Source organism: Sciurus vulgaris, assembly GCF_902686455.1.
Source record: "Sciurus vulgaris genome assembly, chromosome: 6".
Lineage (NCBI taxonomy): Eukaryota > Metazoa > Chordata > Mammalia > Rodentia > Sciuridae > Sciurus > Sciurus vulgaris.
Genome location: NC_136466.1, coordinates 49,120,936 through 49,145,346, shown reverse-complemented (window position 1 = coordinate 49,145,346; position 24,411 = coordinate 49,120,936). Strand labels below are relative to the sequence as shown.

At 33.6% G+C, this 24,411-nt stretch overlaps 1 protein-coding gene across 5 annotated transcripts in view; it reads right to left on the bottom strand.

Moving 5' to 3' along the window:
- The window catches only part of DMXL1 (Dmx like 1), a 183,729-nt gene that overhangs the window by 92,294 nt on the left and 67,024 nt on the right, over positions 1–24,411 (bottom strand). For all 5 annotated transcript variants that reach the window (XM_079145662.1, XM_079145658.1, XM_079145659.1 and 2 more), the window contains 10 exons: positions 24,050–24,271; positions 21,636–23,318; positions 20,584–20,691; positions 9,594–9,763; positions 9,012–9,109; positions 7,837–8,002; positions 6,781–7,042; positions 3,812–4,893; positions 3,139–3,330; positions 257–333 (listed from right to left, as the gene is read on the bottom strand). In XM_079145662.1, the coding sequence (XP_079001788.1) occupies positions 257–333; positions 3,139–3,330; positions 3,812–4,893; positions 6,781–7,042; positions 7,837–8,002; positions 9,012–9,109; positions 9,594–9,763; positions 20,584–20,691; positions 21,636–23,318; positions 24,050–24,271 (4,060 nt within the window). The remainder of the gene's footprint in view (positions 1–256; positions 334–3,138; positions 3,331–3,811; positions 4,894–6,780; positions 7,043–7,836; positions 8,003–9,011; positions 9,110–9,593; positions 9,764–20,583; positions 20,692–21,635; positions 23,319–24,049; positions 24,272–24,411) is intronic.

The following is a 24,411-nucleotide window of genomic DNA, read 5'->3' as shown; positions in this document are numbered from 1 at the left end:
TTTATTTTTTTTAAATCTATCACAATGTCTAGCATAAGGCAGAGATAATTAATAAGCTGGTTAATAAGTTATATTGACAAGGGTTTACTTGAGATTTATTTGCCATAAAGACAAGCTACATTTTCAAAATGAAAGAAAATACACTCAATGCTTTTTGCATTAAATTGCCACATGTAATTATAAAGTAATAATGTATAAAATATGAAACCTCATCAGTTACTGAATCCATTCTTAAATTTTACAAAAAGATATTTACCTGTAGTTATGACTACAGCAAAGGCACTGATAAATACAAGCAGAAAGTGAGGCTGCTAAAGTGTGCATTACATATACCTGGAAAAAAAAGAGAAACAAGATAACTGTAAGTATTAATGTTTTTACATACAATTATTTTCAAGATCTAATATGATTAGCATTTTCAAAAAGGTAAAAAACATTTTGCTCTATAAACTATATGTTTATAACACTCATTTCTAACTAAAGAAATCTCACTACAGAAAATTTACAGAAAAGAGCAATATTTATAAAACAAAGCAACTGAAAGGCAGTAGAGTCAAAATATTTGTTTCAAGGAAGAGAAGATTCTAAACTGCTTGACAGAAGGTTTAACAGTATAATCAAAGATGAAGGAATAGGTAAGAAAATAGACAATAATATTAAGATTCTCTGATTATGAAAGTCTTTTAAGTACATAAAAATGGGGAGTGAATAAATCTAATTGTTATTTTCTACTTCAACTATCAATAAGACCTACGAAATGAATTTTTAAAATGTCATATAAATGAAGATGTAAGACCAAATATAGGAGACTGCAAAATGATCAAAATATTTTGTAGCTTCTCTAGTAGAGATGGACTCTTATTTCTGTGTTCATTGAATGTGGTCTAGCCTTGTGATTTGCTTTGACCAAGAAGACCCACTAGAAGTAATATGTGAGTTCTGTACCTGTGTCAAAAGGCCCTGTAAATTGTACTCTTACTGCTTTAAAAATTTTTTTTTTGTAGTTTTAATATGAACAAAATGCTTTTATTTGTTTATTTTTATCTGGTGCTGAGGATCGAACCCAGTGCCTCATACATGGTAGGCAAGCACTGTGCCACTGAGCTACAGCCTCAGTTTTTAAACTCCTACAACTCTCATGTGAAAAAAAACTAGGTATGACTGAGCCATAAAGTACACAGACATTTGGTGAAACATTATTTTGGGTGTGTCTGTGTGTTTCTAGATAAGATAAATATCTGTATCAGTAGTCTGGTTAAAGCACAGTGCTCTCTGTAATATGGGTAGGCATCATCCTATCAACTAGAAGATCTGAAAAGAACAAAAAAGCTAAATAAGAGGGAACTCCTCCTGCCTAACTGCACTGAGCTGGGACAGCTGAGTTAAACTCTTGGGTCTTGAACCTGTTTGCTTTTAGACTGGCTATTATACCACAGATTTTCCTGGTTCTTAGGCCTTCAAACTGGGACTACCGCTATACTATCAGCTATCCTGACTGACTCTGTCTCTGTCTCTCTGTCTGTCTCTCTGTCTCCACATACTATTGGTTCTGTTTCTCTGAAGAATCTCGGCTAATGTACGAGGCTTGCCTGAAGGAAGATGAGTCACATAAAACTGACTCTCCTGTCAGCCCTGCCAACCACAGAAATGTCAATGAAGCCACTTTAGTTCATTCAGAGTTGTCATCTCACCAGCTGACTAGACGAATGAAGAGTCCATGGATCAGCCAACCTGGGTCAAACCAGAAGAACTGGCAAGCCAACCCATAGAATCATGAGAAAAAATAAGTAAAAGCTTTTTAAAGCCATTACTATTTCAAAGTGATTCTTAAGCAGCAAAAGCTACTTAAGATAGCAAAAAGTAATATAGTGATACACCATGGCTATGCTATAATTAAAGTGTGTGTGTGTGTGTGCACGTATGCATGTATGCGTGGTATTGGGGATTGTATCCAAGTGTGCTCTACCACTGAGCCAAATTCCCAGCCCTTCATATTTTCTATTTTGAGACACAGTCTCACTAAGTTGCTAAGGGTGACCCTGAACTTGTAATTTTCCTACCTCAGTTAGCCTTAGTTGCTGAGAGTAAAGTTTGGCTAAAATGAGCAGTTTGAAGGAAATTAAATTCCAAAACATGTAATAAGCACTACAGGCATTTATACTACAGAGCAGTAAAGGAAAAGAGGTGACAAAAATCAAATTGTAAGAATTAAGTTATCCAAGAGGGCAAAACTGTGGAAGGAGGATCCTTCCACAGAAAATCAAACTGGTGTGGTATCATAACCTGGAAGGTGAGCAAAAACCATATGATAGACTATGAGGGAAAAAAATCCAAGGAATATACAGAGATAGTCAAATTCAGCTCTATTTCAAAGGATTTCATATTTCAAGAGTAAATATGAAATATATTCAATCCCCACAAAAGCTTTTTAGGTAAATACCATTAAAACAAAAGTAAATATGCAACTTGAAGTGTGATATTCACAATGGATAAAGTGGAATAATGATGGATACGAGGATATGATTAGATATGCATTAGAATTGTTAGAGGAATGTCTTAAAAATATACATATTCCTGGGACATTTTCACAGACTGACTTAAAAAGTTTGGAATAAACTTAAGAATCTGAACTTTTAACAAGCACTGCAGGTGATTCAGCTAACCTACAGGAATGACAGGGGGAAAATACAGCACCACATTATCCTCAAAACATGTAATGCTTTAAAATTAACAGAAAAACTTTACTTTCTATTAGTACTTTTACACCAAAATATTAAATTTTTATTCTTCAAAAATAATCAGCATTTTGGATAATGTACTACTTAAAAAATCATGTATCTAATGTATGGACCTATTGCTCTTATCTTAATGAAACTAACTATAACTACATAAAGGCATTTTGATTTTTTTTTTATTTAAAAGGAACTGAAATATCCTGTAAGGTATGTAATACAATAAGATAAGCCTGATCTGCAACCAGAACTTTTCTTTCATGAGAATCAATATAAACTTGGTAACAACAATTGCTATGTCTAGTGTTATGTTCAAATTTTCTTTTTTAAAAAAGGATTAACATTTATCTTTCAGTTTTAACATCACATATAGGTGAACTAAAAGTTTAAAACCAACCAAACTTACTTTATTGCTTTGGCTATCAGGATGAGGTGGTGAATCAAAGTTTATTATGGCATGTAGAATATCATGTGTTAGATTACTAAGGTGCAATAATGGATTGGCAACCACTGTTTTGGCACTGGCTGTACAAGCAAAGAGGAGAGGCACTGAGGTTTGCTCTGACAGAGGGCTAGGAAATAGAGGTTCTGAAGTTTCCTTAAAAACAAAGAAGAAAAAAATGTTAAAATTATTATAAAATTATTTATAGTTTTAATCCATTACTTAGGTAATTCGGGGAATTTTTTGAAAAACTTCAAGCAATTGAAAATTAAAATAATAATAGAAAATCACAGAGTTAGAAGGGACCTGAGGTGGTCAACATTCCAACAATCATACTTAAAAACTTATGAAACAATATCTCCTTGTAATAAAGAGGAGTTCATCACCTCACAAGATAGTCATGTACAGATTATAGAGTGTAAATTAAGCAAGTCATGAATAGCCTGATAGAGAATTGTCCTCCAACTGCAACACATTTACAGCCCTAAAATTCAAAATATGATGAACTACAAAAAGGAGCATTCTTTAAAGCAACTTTATTTAAGAAAAGCAACAGTTTTAGTATTCCAAACTAAAAAATTCAACACCAAAAACTGTTTCAGAGATGTCTATTTTTGACTGATTAGAAGTTACATACCTGCTGGGATTCTTGCAAAAGCAAAATCAGTTCCATTCTCACAGATGCAAGACCACCGCCATGGGAGCCATGAAGTATGCAGTAACTAAGAAACATTCTCAAAAGTGACTGGTATTTCAAAAGCCACTGTCTTTTTTCCTGAAACTTTTCTCTCAGTTGTTTCACTTTTGTTTGGTTATACAAATCATCAGCACCTTCATTTAATCCAAATTCATCTCCTTTTTTGTCAAATGCAGTCTGTAGTTCCTTTGCATCTGAACAAAAGTCACAAGTTCTCTGAAGAGCTATCACCTCTTTTTCAAGCCAATGGTATAGCTGGTATCGCAATTTTCCACCATCTATTTCATAGCCAGTAGATAAAGTACGAAGTTCTACTGTGAGGATCTTCAAACATGCTCTAAATTTTAATTGAACAGCAATTATATCTTCTGATGGGTTTAACACATCATTTTCATCTAGTGTACTAAAAGATTCTGTGTAATTACTTATTTCATCTAATTTTTTATCTGTTTTTCTCTGTAGAGGTTTTAGTTCTTTCATTGAAATAGGGAGATCCTCATTTTCTTCATCATTTTCACTATCCCATTTTAATTCTAAAGAGTCATCCTGAAACATGACACTTGGTTGGCTCCAGTCAAAAGAAAGAGTAGAGTTAGATTGTTTCTCTGAGGAACCCTCTGAAGAAGATTCAAAACCATTCACCAGTGATTGTGACCAATCAATAGCTGAAGACTTATCTTCCTTTGTATTCAATTTTAGTGGAGAAGAATCTTTACTAGTATCCAGAAAACTAGATGCTCTACAAAGAGGTTTTATTTTCTTGATGACTTTGGGCATCTTTGATAATACTTCCAAAGCCAACATGGGACAGCCAGCATTTAGATGAGCACTAGCAGTAGTAAAAAATAATCTTCTTTCACTTAAATTAATTGTTCCTGCCAGTTCACTTTTTCCTGTTAAACCCACGTGTGTAGAAAATGTATCAGACGATCCAAAATGACGTCTCAGCAAAAGAGGATGTGTTCTTAGATAATTGTAGAAATTAAAAACTGCAGGATTACAGGCTGACATCATGACTTGATCTGAAAGTAAATTCATTTCATGAATCAAGAAGAGTTCTTCAAGATTTCAATTGGGTATATCATTGTCCTTTTCTCTACTATGGAACCTTTACCTAATCTTTAGACCAATTTTTGTTAATTGACCACACTAATCCATGGCATTGAATAAACGAGAACACAAATGTAATGAAAAAATGTTCTAAAAACAGTAGGAAAACAAGTTATGCTGATTTCCTACTGAAACAAACCTCTTCAGGTAACACTTTTAGTTCTTTTTCTTCTGTTTCCCTGGATATACCTTCTTAGTCTGCTTTGCTAGTCTTCTCTACCTTTGAAAGAGTAGAGTACCTTGGGGTTCAGTTCTTGATCTCTTTTCTATTTTACTCTCTGAATTGAACTCACATATTTCCATGGCTTTAAATACTTTCTATATGCTGATAAATGTGCACATCACTATCTCTAGTTCCAATTTCACCCTGAATATCTAAACTCCTATCTAACTCATAAAGTCTACATTTCATTTTCACTTAGATTTATATCACAGTGCCTCAGAATCTATTTTATTTTAGCATGCCACTGGCACAAGTCACTTTTTTTTTTTTCCAAGATGCCAGACTAGCATTCTACTGATGAATAATCTCCTCAGATCTTTTGATTTTTGAGACAGGGTGTCATTAATGGTCTCACCAAGTTGACAGGGTTTTACCAACTCACCCAGGCTAGCCTCAAATTTGTGATCCTTCTATCTAAGCCTCCTGAGCAGCTTGGGTTAAAAGTGGGCATCAGCAGGCCCAGGTGGCACAAACCATTCCTTGCCTAGATATCTAAATTGATTAACTTGCTCATTTCAATTAATTCTCTACCCAAAGATCATCTTATTAGAGAAGGTTTCTTGACCTAAAATACTTCCTAATATCATTTATCTACTGCTCAATCTAAAAAGCTAGAATTTGTTCTTGACTTCTATTTCCTTTGCATTCTATATCCAATCAACTCCTGGCTAGCCAAACTTAAAATATCCAAATCCACATACTTCTCTCAGCCTCTAACCTTATCACCCTGGCCCAATTAGAGTATTTTCTTCCAGAAAAACACAGGCTTAACTGGTTTTAAAAGCATCGAAATATATATACATGCCTGTTTGTATATAATTTATACAAGAATAAAGTTGGGTACAAGAAAATGACTTATTATTTTTTCCCTTCAACACAAAGCGGTCAGTTTGAAAATCTTTAGCTCATGATTCATCTGTTGTTGTATATTCTTTTACATTTAAACTGTATCCTCTGTTCATGTGTTTATTTTCTAATGATACCTCATAGACTGAACTTAAAGGCATTTCCTGGCATGCATACACATTAAAGCTTTGAATAAAAAAAAAAAAAAAAAAAAAAGAAAAGAAAAAAAAAGAAAAGAAAAAGAAAAAAAATCTTTAGCTCAGATAGTGGCTAGGAGATTTGAACAACTGAGTCTCAAAGCTTTCTCATAAGTTTTGGAGGTAAGGCACATGATATTTCCTGATTAAATGATGCCACATCAGAAGCTAGGAACTAGAAGTTTTTCTAATTAGTATTCCAAATGACATATCACCTACTGTACCAGCTACCAGACACAATTCAATCCTGGAAAAATATTAAAAGTAAATCCCATCATTTTATATGATTTATATAAAGAATTCCATTTTATTCTAGCTTCTAAGAAAGCTTTAACAAAACAGATTTCTACAAGAAAAGTCCAAAGTAGAGATCCAAAGGATACATGTAAAAAGACACTCTACATTACTTATCTCATAAACAAGATAGTCAAGTTTATTTAGCTTAAGATCTTCTAATCACATCACTTAAGTGAACACAGCCAGCAAATACTAATAATACTTGTAATTATTCATGTCTAAAAAGCGTGACTTACCATCATCCTCTCTGGTAGGCTGCTTTATTAATGTTTCCAAAGCACCACTATAATCTTCCAAAATCCAATATGCCATACTCCGCAGAAATGGATCGTAATGCATCCTTATATGCAGTGAACTGAATTCACTGACAGGAGAATCAATTCCCAAAATCTTTTTACGTAAAATAGATTTATATGTTGCAGATATATCAAATTCAGATTCATAGAGTCTTGCTATTACAAGAGCCAACTGGATGTCATTCAGTTTTTCAAGACAAACCTTTAAAAAGAAAAACAATACTCATAAATAAGCAGGGGCAGCTTTCATTTCAGGATAAACTGAACTTTCTAACTAAAATAGAAAAACATAAGGCTTTAACAATACTAAGAAATAAAACATATATTGCCTGCTTTAACAAATTCATTTAATAATAATTATATTAATATTTGTAAATCTACTGGCCATTACTAAATATATATTTGCAAAAAGATTAATCCTATGAGGAAATAGCAAATAATTCTAAACAGTATCAATTCAAATCATGTATTTTGTAAATTTACTCTTGAACTGTATACTTCTCTATTCACTGCAGCAGAGTATAGTATTTCCAAATTAAAAAGCTCTCTTGAATTCCTATATGAAATTTGAGCCAAAATAATCTGAGATGGAAATGGCATATCTAACTGTTCATGATTTTTTAAGGTTTTCTAAGAAATAATCAGTGAAGAACTTCCTAAGGTTCATCAACTAACACGGGGCCAGATAAATATTTAAATATTTTTAAAGTGATAGAAGAGATCTTTTGTTTACCTGTTCATATTTTAGAAGTCCACATAAACTACCCATCCTACTAACCAACAAATGCAAACTGTTTACCCTCATTTTATACAAATACCATTCATTCAATTGAAGTGACAAAATTTTTAAAGCCACTTTAAAGATTATCAGTTACTTCAGGTACTTAGGCTTGTGTCGTATCTACTAAAGCTGAAATTAAATATAAAAATTTAAGATCTAGATAAAGAGCTTACAAGGATGATAATGCTGTTTTTAAAAAAAGTTTCATTAATTACCTCAATTGCATCTCTGAGGCAACCAGCTAAAAGAAAAAACGCTGCAGAATGCTCAAACCTTTGTTTGCCTAGCAAAGAAAAGGCATTCTTTAAAGCTGCTTTGCGCCACCTCTCCTCTTCAAAATTGTGTCCAAAAAACTCTGTCATCCTGGTGTCTTTTTGAGATCTATAAAGGAAAGGAAAGTAGGCAAATCTTGGAATACAGGTTTCTACAACAGAACTAATCTTCTAAAGTCAGGACTTAAAAGTTAGAACTTGATAGAAACATTTGCCAGTTCATAAGTTACTATGTATCTGCTCTACCTAGTGAAAAAAAAAAATTAAGTAAACATTTACTTTTCCATCCATGTTTTTGAGATTATATAAAATTTTTCTTTCAAACTACAAAGACAATTGAATTAGCAGCCCTGAAAAATTCTTAAATTCATGCAAAATAATAATTATGTATTTATTTAATATAAAATAATTTATATTAACTTCTGTGCTATTTCATCATTTAAACCTCATCAACAACCTTTTCCTTTTGTCCACCTAAGGATGACTTTGGTGATCAAACTCTAAGGAATTTTCCCCTACTGAAAACAATCCTGAAAGACCTAGTCTCTCAGAAACTTTGGTACTCTGGTTTCCCCCCAAAGGTTTTCATGCAAATCACTTGGAATAAAATCCAAAACAAATGATGAACTATTTATGGTTATTTCCCTCTGCTGAGGAGAAGTGAAAGAGAAAAATTCTAAGTGAATTCAGTTCCGAATGAGGTGAGCACCAAAGGAGGGAGGCAGTTTTAATGCATCTACTAGCCCATGAGATCTCAACGGAGCAGACAGCAGATGCTTGCTCCAGCCTCCACCAATTAATTGATCATCTTCCCCAACCAAATATAAGTTGCTGGCTTAGTGACATTTATATCATAGAAGTATCTTGAGAAGTTCTTAAAATAAGCAAAAAATACATTTCTGAACTGATAAATCCCAAAACAAACTAAAGTGACCTCATCAGGTTTCTTGTACTTATAGAAAACACCTAAGATTTTTCCTTATGAAGTATCTCCCTAAACACAAAAATAACTAAAAATCTACATGAATCAACATCAAGAAGAATAAATCTTACTTTAGGCATTTACTCCTAATGAAAAGTGTTTTTACTTTGAAGCAGTTTTTTTTTTTTTTCCTTACCTATATAAGCCCCAAATCACAGCTTTCTTTTTCATTGCAAGGTAAAAAATGGCAGCATCTAAAGGATCATTCTTTCTATAAAAAGCTGCTTTGGCTACCTATAATAAGAAAATATTGGTCAAACTTTTACAGAAATAGGTTGTTAAGTCAACAAATAATTGCCCTCACATATTAGACTGGCATATGCTATCTATCTCAATGTTAAATAAATCTTTAAAAAATATGAATATATGTGTGTACATACTAACAAAAGTAACTCTGGTACTGAAGGATACAAAGAGGAGGTGATAAGATTACTTCTTTCATTACAAGCTCTTCTGTACTATTTTATTTTTCTAAACGTACTATTTTGTACAAGTCAGGAACACATCACTAAACAAATGTGTCAACTAGAAGTTTAGGAACTAAAATATAAATTTTTGAAAATTACATTAACATATTTTGAAATATAAAAAGACTTTTAAAGCATGCTATTGCTCTCAAAACAAAAGGAATAATTAAGAGCACAGGAGATACGGAATACCACTTAAACAAACATCCAAAATATATCAATTCTTTTTATAACAAAACAAACATGCTTACTTTTTCCATGCATTTACGTAAGATGCGGGTATTGCGGACCCACCAGCCCACACCCATTGCTCTTAGTTCAGACCAAGTGGGATCATCTTTCTGCATTGCTGGCAACATGTTCAATAGTTCTTCTTCTGCTACTGAGTGAAATGCCCAAGCAAAATGACTAGTAGAGAGGCCTGAAGAAATGTCAAAATGTTTATAAGAAACATTAAACATGATATAAAATGATTATCAGAAATGCGTATTACATATTTTCAATAAAAATATATAAGTTTTTATGAGATTCACAACGACACTTAAATCTTTAAGAGTACTGGAAGTTGAGTCATTTATTATTTTTGGTTTTCCAATGAGCACATATTTTGTACATATGATTCTTTGAAAAAATACAAAAGGATGCTTATTGCAAATGTCACTGCCACTGTGCCATAGTATTTTTGTTTTCAAGCTATTACCCATGATTCTTTATAGACAATGAGAAAGATTTAAAGCAGTATTCTATATTACTATGCTTCCCTCCTTGAAGCTGCTTCTTAGTTTCCTTAGGTCAACATTTGTTTTATGGATTTAATTCCACAGAATTAAAGATATTATGAAAAGAGTATAGCTTAGTGAACTAAGCACAGACTCCAGAATCAGAATGCAAACATTAAATTCCAGTATTACCACTAACTAAATATATAACCTTGGGCAAATCATTGAGTTTCTTCCTGTCTCAGTTTCTTTGTTTATTTATAAAATGTGACTAATCATGGCACTATCATGTTACACAGTTTTAAAGATTAAATTAAATAATAGAGCTAAAGAACTTAGAACCCAATCTACATACAGAAAGATATATACTGCATGAGTCCACTTAGATGAGGTATCTGACATAGTCAAATTCATAAAAACAAAGAGTGGAATGATGGTTATCAGGGGCCAGGAAGAGGGAAATGGGCAGTTACTATTCAGCAGTCCTAAAGTTCTGTCAAATAAAATGAATAAATCTAGAGTTCTGCTACACAAAATTATACCTATAGTCAATGATAATGTATTGTTTGCTTATAAATTTGTAAGAACATGTGTTCCTACCACAATAAAAAAAGGAATTACTGCCACAAAATCATTGAAAAACAGATGATAATATAAGCACAGAGAGAGAGAGGGAGAGAGAGGGACGGGGTGGGGGGGGAGAGAAAGTGAGAGAGAGAAACTCTAACAAAATATCAAAAGGAAAAGCTAAAAAAGAAATTAAGAATGTCTTTGATAGATTCATCGACAGACTCAACATGGTCAAGGAAAGAATAAGTAAGCCTGCAGATAGAACAACAAAAATATTTCAAACTGAAATGGAAGAAAAAATTCAATGAATAAAATCAAAACAGGGCATCAAGAACTATAAGGTAACTGCAAAAGACCTACCATAAGTATAACTGGACTATCAGGAGAAACAAGAGAGAAAGGAGATGAAATTTTTCAAGTTATAACTGCTAAGAACATTCCAAAATTAATCACAGATCCAGAGAGTTCAAAAAATGATGAGTAGGATGAATTACTCCAAATACGCCTATGCATATTACAGAAAACCAAGACAAAAGAAAAGTTTCAGAAAAAGCTTAAAAAAAAAAAATAACAAACAACAACTACCTTACCTATAGAGGAACAAAGGTAAGATTTACAGATTTCCCTTGGGAAATGATATAAACAAGAAGAGAACTAAGTGAAATATTTAAAGAATTGAGAGGAAAAACCCATCAAATTAGGATTCTACAGTTGGGTAAAATATCTTTCGAAGTTTGATGAGAAATAAAGACTTTCTCAGGGATAACAGCGAGGGTAAATACAATCAAAGCATGTTATGCTGCATATGAAAATGTCATAATAAAACCAGTTATTTTGTACAATTTGTACAATGTACCCTAATAATTATAATAAAAAGGGCTGGGGTTGTGGCTCCGTGAAAGAGTGCTTGCCTAGCATGTGTGAGGCACTGAGTTCAATCCTTAACACCACATACAAATAAATAAAATAAAGATTATTGTATCCATCTCCACTAAAAAAATTTTTTTGGAAAAAAGTAATAATTATAATAAAAAAAGACTTTCTTAAGACACACACTGTGGAAATCACTGCCAGTAAATCTACTCTACAAAAAAATATCTTACAAGATGTTCATCAGAAGGAAAATGATGTCAGAAACTTGCTTCTACATGAAGAAAAGATAAGCAATAGAGGAAGAGTAAGTAAACATTAAGTAAAAACTTGTTTTTTTAATTTTTAATTGACCTATTATATGAAAGTCTGTTCACAATTATATCAGGTTAAAAAATTTATGTTAGATTAATTAAGAATATATTTGATTATTTGTACATGTGCATATTTTATGTACATGCATACGCTTATGTATGCTTATGTGTAAGTGAAATTAATGGCAGTAATGATACAACTGATGAAAGAAAAAATAACAATTTTGTTGTTACAAGGTACTCATATTATCCATAAAGAAGTATAGTGTTATTTCAAAGTGTGTAATGCAAATTCTAGGGTGACACTAAAAAAGAGTAAGGCAATACAACTTACATGGTAAGAGAGGAGAGAAAATGGAATTGTGTAAAATGCTCATTAAAACCACAAGAGTAGAAGAAGAAAATAGGAATAAAGGTTTGACAGCAATGAATTGACTGTTTGAAAATAGCTAATAAAAAGGATTTGAATGTCCCCAGCACAAAGAAATGACAGGGATCTGGGGTGATATATATGTCAATTATCCTGATATAATCATTAAACATTACATACATATATTAAAATCTCACACTATATCCCACAAATATGTATAATTACTCTTCATGAATTAAAAAATTTGAAAACAATAACATTAAATAGAAAACATGACAAATATAGCAGATATTAAGCAACTACCTCAATATTCACTTTGAATGGCCAAAGACAGAGCCTGAGAGAGAGATCCAAGATAGTGGAATAGAGGTCACTTTCCTGACTGCTTTGTGGTGGAAAACCAATAAAGTGGTCAGGCAGCTTCTCTGAAAGGTGGGTTAAAAAAAAAAAGGGGGGCGGGGGAGGAACTTTACTGGAATTTAAAACTGGGCATTCAAAGCAGACCAGGGACTCAAGAGGTTGGATATAATAAAATAAGGAAAAAATTCCCAGTGGCCAGCTGCTGCTACAGCCCATCCAGAAGCTCCAGCAAGAGGGGTCCCTCTGCAAGCACAGTGGAGGGATAAGGGAATTAAAGGAACGTGCAGTTTTGGGAGGTCCGAGGCATGTTTGGGTACATAGCAGAGCATTTAGAGACCAAGAATATTGCCCAAAAAACCTGAAGAACTCGCTGCACTTTATCTGTGTGTAGGAAAAGACACTGCCATCTCTCCAGGCAGCATGGGAGGACAAAGGAAGGAATCATTTTGCAGCTTTGACTTGGGGTGGCAATGGGAAAAAGCTGATTCCTGGCAAACTCAAGTTTGGCCCAACAAATAGGCCCAGTAAACACACATTGCAAGGGACAGAGTATGCTTAAGTGATCAAAAGGAAATTAAACACAGAGGTTTACACAGGGGATAACTGGTTGAGGAAACCCACCCAGCTCAACCCCTCCTCCTCCAATTCAACTTCTTGTAGGAATGCTTATAGGATCAGCTGGGAGAGATGCATGTGACGCATCTGGGGGATGGAGGTGGGAGAGATTGTTTAGAGACTAAACCCAAGACCAGGAAGCATGGGTCCTGCAGGTGATGTAGGAGACTAAGAACTGGCTCTCCCACTACACAAATGGGACCCAGAGGAGATGCCCTGGGGTAAACTCTTCCAGCGTGGATCAGTACTTACTGGGTGCTGGAGATGCACTGATTTAAAATCTCCAGACCAATTAGCATTCAGTGAAGAGCCTAGAGCCCGCCTAAGCCTAAACCCTGCCTCCAGGAAGGAACTCCACCTATCGGGATAACCTCTCATTTCAGCAATCCAGAGGGTGGAGCATCACACACCAGAAGACCCCATATAAAACAGCTGAGAAAAGAACCTGAGAATATTTTTAACTCCAATGGAAAGAATTTTTGAACTTTTCATCAAGATTTTCTTTTCTTTTCTTTTTTTAAATTCTTTTTTCACTGTTTAATTGTGACCTTAATGGTACATGAATGTTTTATACAACTTCCTATTTTTCTTCTTATCTCTAGCATTTTTAAAGACAATTATTTTACATGGATTAATTTTTTTGAACTAGAATGTTTGACAAGTATATATTAGTTTTGTTTGATATTCTTTTATTTTTATTTTTTTTAAAAAATTTGCTTTAGATAGCTTTCATTTTCTTGATTCTCGCTTTTCTTCTAACAACCAATCTCTATTGTTCTTTCACTCTTCCTTTTATCTTTTACTTCTGTCTTCTCTCCTCCTCCCTCATAATCATCACATCCTATATTCTGTTCTCTCCCTGTCCACCATTTGAAAATGTAAACACTTTTGCAAACTTGCTCTTTTTATTATAGGCAATAACCGATCATATTGTTTATGTTTATTGTGATAATTAACATTGTAGATGTCATAGTAGGAACTATTTGGTTTAATGCTGTAAATTGTTTGCATTGGTCATTGTTACTAAATAGTGAGGTACTGGAAACTTTCAGGGACACTATAAAAAATAGAAAAATCTACTGCTACCTTCAGGGACACTCTAAAAAAAGTAGAAAAATCTACTGCTACAGATTCATACTGTTAGATGGGCAGAGACACAAACAACATAAAAAAGCAAGGGAACAAACTGCCCCAAGCAAACCAAGATACTCCAATAACAGAATCCATTGACACCACAGTGGAAAAAATGTCAGAGAAGGAATTTAGAATGTACATAAACTGATCTGTAAAGTAAAGGATGTTTGAAGAGAGCAAATAACACTTCAATAAAGAGATAGAGACTCTGGGAATAAAACAAACAAACAGAAATCCTTGAAATGAAGGAAACAATAAACCAAATTAAAAATTCAAAAGAAAGCATCACCAACAGACTAGACCACTTGGAAGACAGTTTCAGGCAATGAAGACAAAATATATAATCTTGAAAAGAGAGTTGACCACAGAGAAGATGTTAAGAACTTCCAAGAAATATGGGATAACATGAAAAGACCAAATTTAAGATTTATCAGGATAAATGAAGATGCAAAGATAAAAACCAAAGGAATGCACAATCTTTTCAATGAAATAGTATCAGAAAATTTCCCAAATCTAAAAAATGAAATGAAAAACGAAATCCAAGAGGCTTATAGGATCCCAAATGTGCAAACTTACAAATGACCCACATCAAGGCACATTATAATGAAAATGCCTAGCATACAGAATAAGGATAGAATTTTAAAAGCTGTGAGAAATAAACATCAGATCACATACAGAGGGAAACAATATGGATCTCAGCTAATTCCTCAATCCAGACCCTCAAAGCTAGGAGGTTCTAGAATAACATATACTAAGCTCTGAAAGAAAAAGGATGGCAACCAAGAATTCTACATTCAGCAAATTTAAGCTTCAAATTTGAAGATGAAATAGAAACCTTCCATGATAAACAAAAATTAAAAAAGAATTTGCAACAAGCAAGCCTGCACTTCAGAATATTCTCAACAAACTATTCCATGAAGATATGTGGAAAAAAAGAAGTAAAAACCAGCAAAGAGAGGAACTACACAAAAGGAATAGTTAATCAAAGGGAAAGTAATTCAAATTAAAAACTAGAAATAAACCAAAATGACCAGGAACACCAATCATATCTCAATAATAACCTTGAACATCAATGACCTGAAATCATCAATCAAAAGACACAGACTGGCAGGTTGGATTAAAAAACAAGACCCAACAATATACTGTCTCCAAAAGACTCACCTCATAGGTGAAGACATCCACAGACTGAAGGTGAAAGGATGGGGAAAAAATCACTCATGTGGATCACATAAACAAGCAGGGGTTTCTGTCTTCATATCAGATAAAGTGGACTTCAAGTCAAAGTTAATCAGAAGGAACAAAGAAAACCATTTCATACTGCTAAGGGAATTATACATCAACAAGACATAACAATCATGAATATTTATGCCCCAAACAATGGAGTATCTATGTATATCAAACAAACCCTTTTCACCTTCCAGAATCAAACAGACCACAACACAATAATACTGGTTTGAACATTTTTAACCATACATATAAATAGAAATGTGACTATACATGTAAAAAATACATGAAAATATTTAAATGGATATGGATTTGCATACAGCTTTTTTTTTTGAGATGGATATTTACAGTTTTTGTACGATGTAGGATATGATTATGTAATTGAATATATATGAAAATTTATGGGTGGGATTTGGGTTATCATTAGGGTGTGTACACACACACACACACACACATGAATGAATATAAACATAATTGGAATATATATGTGAAAATACATATGGATATTCAGTAATATAATTTTGTTAAAAGTCTCATGATTATGGGTAGGGTTAGGTTTAGTTCTGAGTTATGGCTTTGGTTTAGGGGATGGTTTACCTTTGGAACATATATTTAAATATATATAAATATAGAGGTAATATTATATCAACATTTATATATTCTTATCTATGAATATTTTTAAGGTAAGCAATATTGTTATATTATGTGTGAAATCTGCATTATGCCTATGGAAATGAGCATATATATAAAATATCTGGGGCTGGGGTTGTGGCTCAGTGGTAGAACCCTTGCCTAGCAAGCACACGGCACTGGGTTCGATCCTCAGCACCACATAAAAATTAATAAAAAAAAATAAAGAGATTGTGTTCATTTACACTAACAAAAAATTTGCTTTAAATCTGTGAGTTTTTATGTGAATTTATGAACTTGTATCCCCAAATGCGTGGGCACATTCATGTAAAATGTTATGGTTTATATGTATAGAGGTTTCTCTGAGGTGTATTGGTAGGTAGAGGACTAATGTAGAAAAATAGTTACTGTTAGTTTAGGGATTGAACATTTTTATTCATATATAGGAATACAAATATGAAATATATATAAAAATATACATGAAAATATTTAAATGGATATAAATTTGTATATAGTTATTTTTTTGAGATGGGTGTTTACAATTTGTTTTAGTTATAGTTTATGATTATGCAACTGAATATATATGAAAATGTATAAGCAGGAATTTGGTTGCTGTTAGGATATATTCATATATAGATATATGAATATATATAAACATATATAGAAATATATATAGATACTCAAGCTAAAAATAAATAAATGAAAAGATTATTAAAAAAAAAAAAAGAGCCTGTTAGAGCAGATCAAAAAACAAGGCACAACTATATGTTATCTACAAGAAATCTACTTTAAATATAAAGACATATAGCCTATAAGTAAATGGATAATGATATGCCATACTCACACTAATCAAATGAATCAGGAGTACATATATTCATTTCAACTGGAGCAAACTTGAAAGCAAGGAAAGTTATCAAGGATAAAGAGCATTACATAATAATCCAGAAAGCAATTCTCCAAAAAGACTTAATGGTCTTTTTGCTAACTAAACAGAATGGATTAAAGACTCAAACATAAGATCTGAAACTATAAAGCTGACAGAAGAAAATGGGAAACTCTCCATGGTACTCATCTGGATAAGATCCCTAAAGCACAGGCAACCGAAACAAAAACAAACAGGAAGACTACATCAAACTAAAAAACTTTTGTAAAGCAAAGAATATAACTGAGGTAAAGATAACCTACAGATTAAGAGAAAACATCTGCAGTCTGCACATCTGATGGGGGTGAATCTCCAAAATATATTAAGAAACCAAATAGCAAAAAAATCAAATACCTTATCTAAAGACCTGAACAGACATTTACCAAAGACAGACATATCAATGGCCAACAACAACAACAAAAAAAACAGGTTCAACATCTCTAAATGATAAGAGAAGTAGCAAATTAAAATCACAATAGATCAGATTTCTCTGTAGCAAGCTGAGAGACTTCAGACACAAAAAGCCAAGTCATCAAGGTAGGCAGAAAAACTAAGTGACTGTGAGACAACTGTTACCTAGTGCCCAGACTCCCTCCACATAAAAAAGCACAGGAACTTGATAGGACCAAAGGGAATGTGAAGAGCTTGTGGACCCTGATTCCTTTCCCAAGACTGGGTCAAGAGCTAGCTTCCTCAACCCTACAGATTCATATACATGCTTAGGACAATAGCCACTCACTGGCAACCCTCTCTTGCGACTTCCACAGGAGTTCTGCTTTCTTTATATTACTCTAATAAATCCTGTTACTTTGCTCTCACCCTTTGTGTCTATGGAGTTCATGCTTCAAATTCATGAGATAAAGAACCCACCAAACCATGCTCTGTGCTACAGTATCACATCACACCTTTTAGAACAGCTATCATCAAAAAAATAATAAGCACTGGCAAGGATGTGCAGAAAAGGGAAGTCTTATCTGTAATACAAAGCTGCTCCCTGCCTTTCCGTTGCATCACATCCTAGCTTATCAGTCTGAAAGCTGCTCTCCTCGCCCTTTCCGGAGCAGTCATTTTCCCCACCTCCAAACTACTTGTCAGTCTGTGAACATGCTAGCTAGCTACTGGCCATCAGTCAGCTTGTAAGTATCCTTCTTCCTTATTGGTCCCTGTTAGCCCTGCGCAATTCAACTGCTTAAGGGTAGCCATCCTGCCATCTTTTCTCTTGCTTTTCTCTCCCCTTGACTCACTTTCTTCCTCCTCCTCACTTTTCACATTCCCTTTCTCTTTTCCTCTCATTTTCTCTCTTACCCTGCAGGGAGACACTCTGCTTAATAAACTCCCTGATGTGATTTCCCATGTCTGGCAGTGGTTTTCATACATTATACACTATTGGTGGGAATGTAAATTATTATAGCCATTATGGAAAAAGGTATGGAGATTCCTCAAAAAACTAAAAATAGAATTAACATAAGATTTAGCAACCCTACTTCTCTGTATATATTCAAAGGATCTGAAATCAATATGTTGAAGAGATACGTAAATTCCCATGTTCACCACAGCATGATTCACAGTAAGTCAGTTTTGAAATCAATTTTAGTGTCCATCAAAGTATGAATGAAGAGAGAAAATGCACAAAGGAATGTTAAACAATCTTAAGAAGAAAGTTCTGTCATCTGGAATAACCTGGATGAGCCTAGAGGACATTATGCTAAAATAAAAAGCAAATACTACAAATTTTCGCTTACATGTGATATCTGAAACAATCAAACTCATAGAAGCAGAAAGTAGAATAGGCTGGAAGATAGGGATTATGGGGAGATACTGGTTAAAGGATACAAAGACAAGAGGAGTAAGTTTTTGAGGTCTATTGCACATCATGATGATACTTAATAATAGAATGATGTGCTTAATAATAATACATTTGCATATTTCAAAATTGCTAAAAGTGAATTTCAAGTGTTTTCACCTTAAAACACAAGTACTCGAGAGGATGGATGTTAAGTAGCTTGAACTAATAATTCCACTTTGTATACATATATCCTAACATAACTTTGTATCCTTAAATATACAAATTATTATCAATTTACAATAAAAAAAAAGTTAATCTCAACTAAAGTTTAAACTTTACTTTTCCAAAGCTAAATGAAAATGAGGTGAGAAAGAAGCAGGGGGAGAACAAAAACAAAAAAACAAACAAACAAAAAAGACGAAAAGAAAAAGCAAGAGACAGAGACCAATGAGTAGACAGGCTCATAACACTATCCAAACTTGTAGATTCAATAATGCTGGAACCCAGTTTTTTCTCTTCAAGTTCCTAGGAATTGAACCAATAAATATTCTATTTTAAGTCAACTTAAGTGAGATTTTTGGTACTTTTAATTGTAAGAATACTGTCTAAACAGTATGTAAGAATATCAGAAATATACTAATGTTATTAAACTAATATCTGTAATACATCCTAATTTTATCTGTTTCAGGGTACATGAATTTTTATTTTTTATATTCTGTGTTCCCTTTGTATAAAGCATTTAAATTTGAATGTTATTTTTATAAGAAGTTCTCAAATTTGGGGGGAGCTCAAATTACATGAATATCAAAAAGGCAAAAAAAAAGACAATCTAAAGAAAAAAATTAAAGAGAATGAAACAATACTAATTTACCTTTAATATATTTCACATTTAAAAACATAACACAGAGCTGGGCATGCACACACCTGTAATCCCAGTGACTCAGGAGGCTGAGGCAGGAGGATCACAAGTTCAAGACTAGGAGGATCACAAGTTCAAGGCCAGCCTCAGCAACTAAGGGAGGCCCGAAGAAGTTTAGCAAGACCCATTCTCAAAATACAAATAAAAAGGGCTAGGAATCTGGCTCAGTGATTAAGTGTCCCTGTATTCACTCTCTACTAACCAAAAAAATTAATAACACAGAATACCTACCTGTCCAATCCATTTCTTTATTAACTCTTTTCATTTACCATTAAAAACACTAGATCTGGGCTGGCGTTGTAGCTCAGTGGTAGTGCTTGCCTAGCACGTATGAGGCACTGGGTTCAAAAATCAGCACCACATAAGAATAAATAAATAAAATAAAGGTATTCAAATGATACACCTCTAATTCACGTACAACCAGAGAAACAAGTTGTACCTCATTTGTTTACAATAAAAAATAAATAAATAAAAGGTATTGTATTCATCTGCAATTAAAATATTTAAAAAAAAACCACTAGGTCTTAACAAAGAAGATTAAGAGGAAATAAACTTCTTAAAAATAAACAGAACGTATCAAATGCAGCATCACTATCATACCTAGGCAATAAATAAGTAAAAAAGTCACAAGTTTCTCTCTACTTGCCTTTCTTCTCTGTAATGTATTATCACCAAAATCAGCTGGTCGTGTGGATAGTGATACAGTATGTGCTTACCTAGCATATGCAAGGCCCTAGGTTCTATCCCAAACAACCCTCTACCCTGCCATGCATGCCCTCTCTCCCCAAAGAGATTACTATCAAATCACCTTGGTGAAGGAGTTGAGCTCTACAGGCTGGAAGGGAAGTTGTAAGAAATGTATGGAGTCGAACAGCCAAAAGAAACTTTAGGCCACATTCATCAAGAGTTTCTCCACCTATAACCAGAAAAAAAAAATCATTTAAAAAAACATTTTGTGAGCAAAACAATACTAAAATTTCTGATAATCAGCATATGTCTATGTCACAGCAAAAGAAACAGTGACAAAACATTCTTAAACTGACAAAGGTTATCAGTCTAAAGTATTTTCTAAATGCTCTTTTTCTACATAATTTTACATTACAAAAAAACTCATATAGCTAAATAACTAGAAAAATAACAAAGAGAATGAACTGATTCAGGATTTACTATTCTTTATAATTTGCCTTATTTTGTTTTAATTTTATTTAAATTAAAATGTGACGAGTTTTAAATATAATTTCACACCTTATTTGAGATTTGAGAGGAACTGTCCGAATTTGTTCATAAATTCAGGAGATTTTTAAAAAGTGCTCTCTGTGATGAAAAGATCTAATTTTATTATGCTTTTTGTGTTACTATAAGTAGGAGTATTTACTTATGCTAGTTTTTTTTAAAACTCAATAATAATACTTAATAGTGGATTATTACAGCTTGAAAAAAAATCAATAGAAATTACTGTATTTTTAGGTACCTAAAATAATTGTTTAACAAGAATCAGTTGGCTTGGGAGTGTAGCTCAGCGGTAGAATGTTTCCCTATCAAGCATGATAGGGAAAACTATCATGAGTTCGATCCCTAGAACCACAAAAAGAATCTGCTAATTTTCTCTAAACTCACAAAGATTCAGTAAAAATGACTGTCATGAGCTTTTATGCCCTTCCTTTATGGCACTATGATTTATGGGATATAAAGTATTTATTGAAGTCAAAACTACTATGAAAATAGCAATAATGTTTTTTAAAGTCTTCATAGTACCATTTTCTAAAAAATAAATTAAAATAAAGATTATTTTTCTGTGAAAACAGTTAAAAATATTATCATCAGTTGTACTTTCAAATGCTCTATGGAATTTGGTGTTACCTTGGTTTCTGTCTCTGCTTTCACCAATATCAGTGCTTGTAGTTGCAATAGTATCTGCTAAGGCCATCAGAGACATCTGTTCCATCCGACTAAGTCCTGGTAAACTGGAATGAAGTAAGTGGCCAGAAAGAACTTGAGCATGTTCAGGACCAAAATAAGTTGGACTATACTGTGAAAGGTCAATAACTCTAGGCTTTGTATTTTCTTCATCTGTCTCTAACATATGAATATCAGGCATTACCGCTGAAGTCTGAAAAAGCTCTTCATAACTTTCTTTTGACAACTGGTTTGATTTACTTGAGGAACTCTCATTTTTAGATTTCTCCAAAGATGAATAACAGCTATCATCATCAGCTGCAAGTAAAGCATATAATGGAAGTGGAGGGACAGAATCTATTTCTGTGTAATCTGTATTTTCAGCTTTGTTGAATGCCTGGGGGTCTCTGGTAGTGCTTCCACTAGCACTGATGGTGAGAGACCTAAGCCGGCGTTCATGATTGGTTTCAGTTTCATTCAGAGCCACAACTTCCCCAGCAATGCACTTGACAAGATGTGACAAGATGGCCTTTGCTCTCCGAACTTTGCCAAGATCCATGAGTTCCAAAAGTTGCAAGGGATGATACTGAGGTAAAGTCGGGGACAGTACATGAGCTGCTTCAAAAAGACCTGAATCTTCCATATCCACTGAAGGATCAAATACAGTTTTCTTTCCACAAATTTTCTGTGCAAGACTGGTCATAGATCGAGTCAGAGTTTTCTTTGGAGGATGTAACCCAGAACTTGATGAGTTACTTTGTTTTATTAAACTTAGTATAGACGGAGTACTTCCATTGTATGAATCTGTTATAACAGATTCTTGTTTAGAAGAAGGTTGCCATTGGGAATATACATGCATTTCACAATCCATTCCTACCACAAGAATGCCATCCCGGACCCATGATAAAGAAACAGGAAAAGGTGGGGAGCCTTCTACAGAAGAAACCAAGTCCACACTTCGCAACAGTACAAATTTAGAAAGAGGCACAACTTTAGTACTCTCCCAGAGAGGAAATGTCAGATTTTCCTTACCAGTTTGTTCTTGTACTTTGCCAGACAGGGGTCCATACATAAAAAGTTTTGATCCAATTCCTACAGTCAGGATATGAGAACCATCTTCTCTAGACATCCAATCTAAGTGAACTAAATGCTTTGTGTTTGATGTGATACTTTCTTTATTGACTAAACACCCCTCTTGCTTATTATAGGCCACTAAATTGCTATCAATACTAATGCCAGAATCCAACACTGTGCTTAACTCATCTAAATGAATTGTCTGTTCAAGGACCCAACATGAACCTCCTGTTGACTCACATTCAAAAATACTTACATGCATCAGAAAGTCCTGAGAAGATCTATTAGATGCAGGCTGCTTATAAGCTACAGCTAAACGATTTGTATGTGCACAGCTAACTTCTATAGGCCTACCAGGTACCGTTATACTACTATTGCTCTGAAGTCCATCTTCTATAAGTAATGGCCATTCTTCCCAAATGTATGCAAGATCCATTTTTCCATCCTTTGATGTGGCAGATTCTCCATCTGTTACTCTGCATCTCCAAAATCTTACTTTCTCATCTGAGCATGAAGTTGCCAATAAATAAGGAGCACTGCATACAGGATATATGGAAGAAGAACTCAGATGTCCTACAATAAAAATAATCCATCAAAATATATCAAATTTAGTTATACTTATGGACTCATGAACTGAAGGTTTTAGTCCTTTTGTATGAATTACTATTAGGAACGTGGTAGTTTATATTCAGTTTAAGGTTAAACAAGATCAGTAGGAGGCATTTATTGATATCACAAAGATATATTAAAAATAAATCACCAAACCCTAGAGCAGAAAGGGAACACTGGGAAAATTTACTTCAACTCCTGCATTTTATAGATAAGGACCCAACTTGATAAAACACATTAAGTAATCTGTGTTTGAATCAAACGACTAGACTAAGGCAGAATTAGAAACCTGAATTCTTATCCTGATTCTAAATCTAGCACCCATTTTATAGCTCTTTGCTAGTTTTAGAAATCATTACAAATCTTAAAAGGTATCAACATTTTAGAAGTTTTTTTCAACAGTCTCGGCTCCTCCTTGTTCATATTTTTCTATAGAAATGTGAATGGCCCATGCTTACCTAAATAAATTAAAGGGTCACTTTATAGGACCATTCATGATTGAGGTGTATTTAATATAGCCAATGCTGAGTAGATTCCTAGATGGAACTTAACATTTTATCAGGCTATACTGTTAGTTTCCTAAAGCAACTTTGCCTAAGTTTGGCAAACTTAAAGGACCAGAGAGTTAAAAATATTTTAGGTTTTGCCAGCAATAGGGTCTCTGTTGCAGCTAGTCTTTCCATAAATTCACAAACCTGCTGACGGCTTAACACTTATTATCTCCACTCCTTCTGGCAAATGCAACTCTTGGCTATAAACCATTTCTGAAGATAAAGACAACTTGCTGGTACTCTGAAGATTTGCTCTGCAAGCCTGATACTTCTGTGAAAAAGGAGACAGGATCTTCTCTGGAGAAGAAGAATAATGTTCTTCTGGTTGCCAGATTGCTTCCGATATTTTCGTATCTACTTTTTCATCTATAAAACATTAAGCAAAGAACCAAGAAGTTAAAAGGGGACTTTATAAATACTGTAACTACTATATTTTATAATTCTAAACTGCCTTATAGACGATAAAACAGTATACATATTAATGTTACTTCGCAGAAAGAAAACAA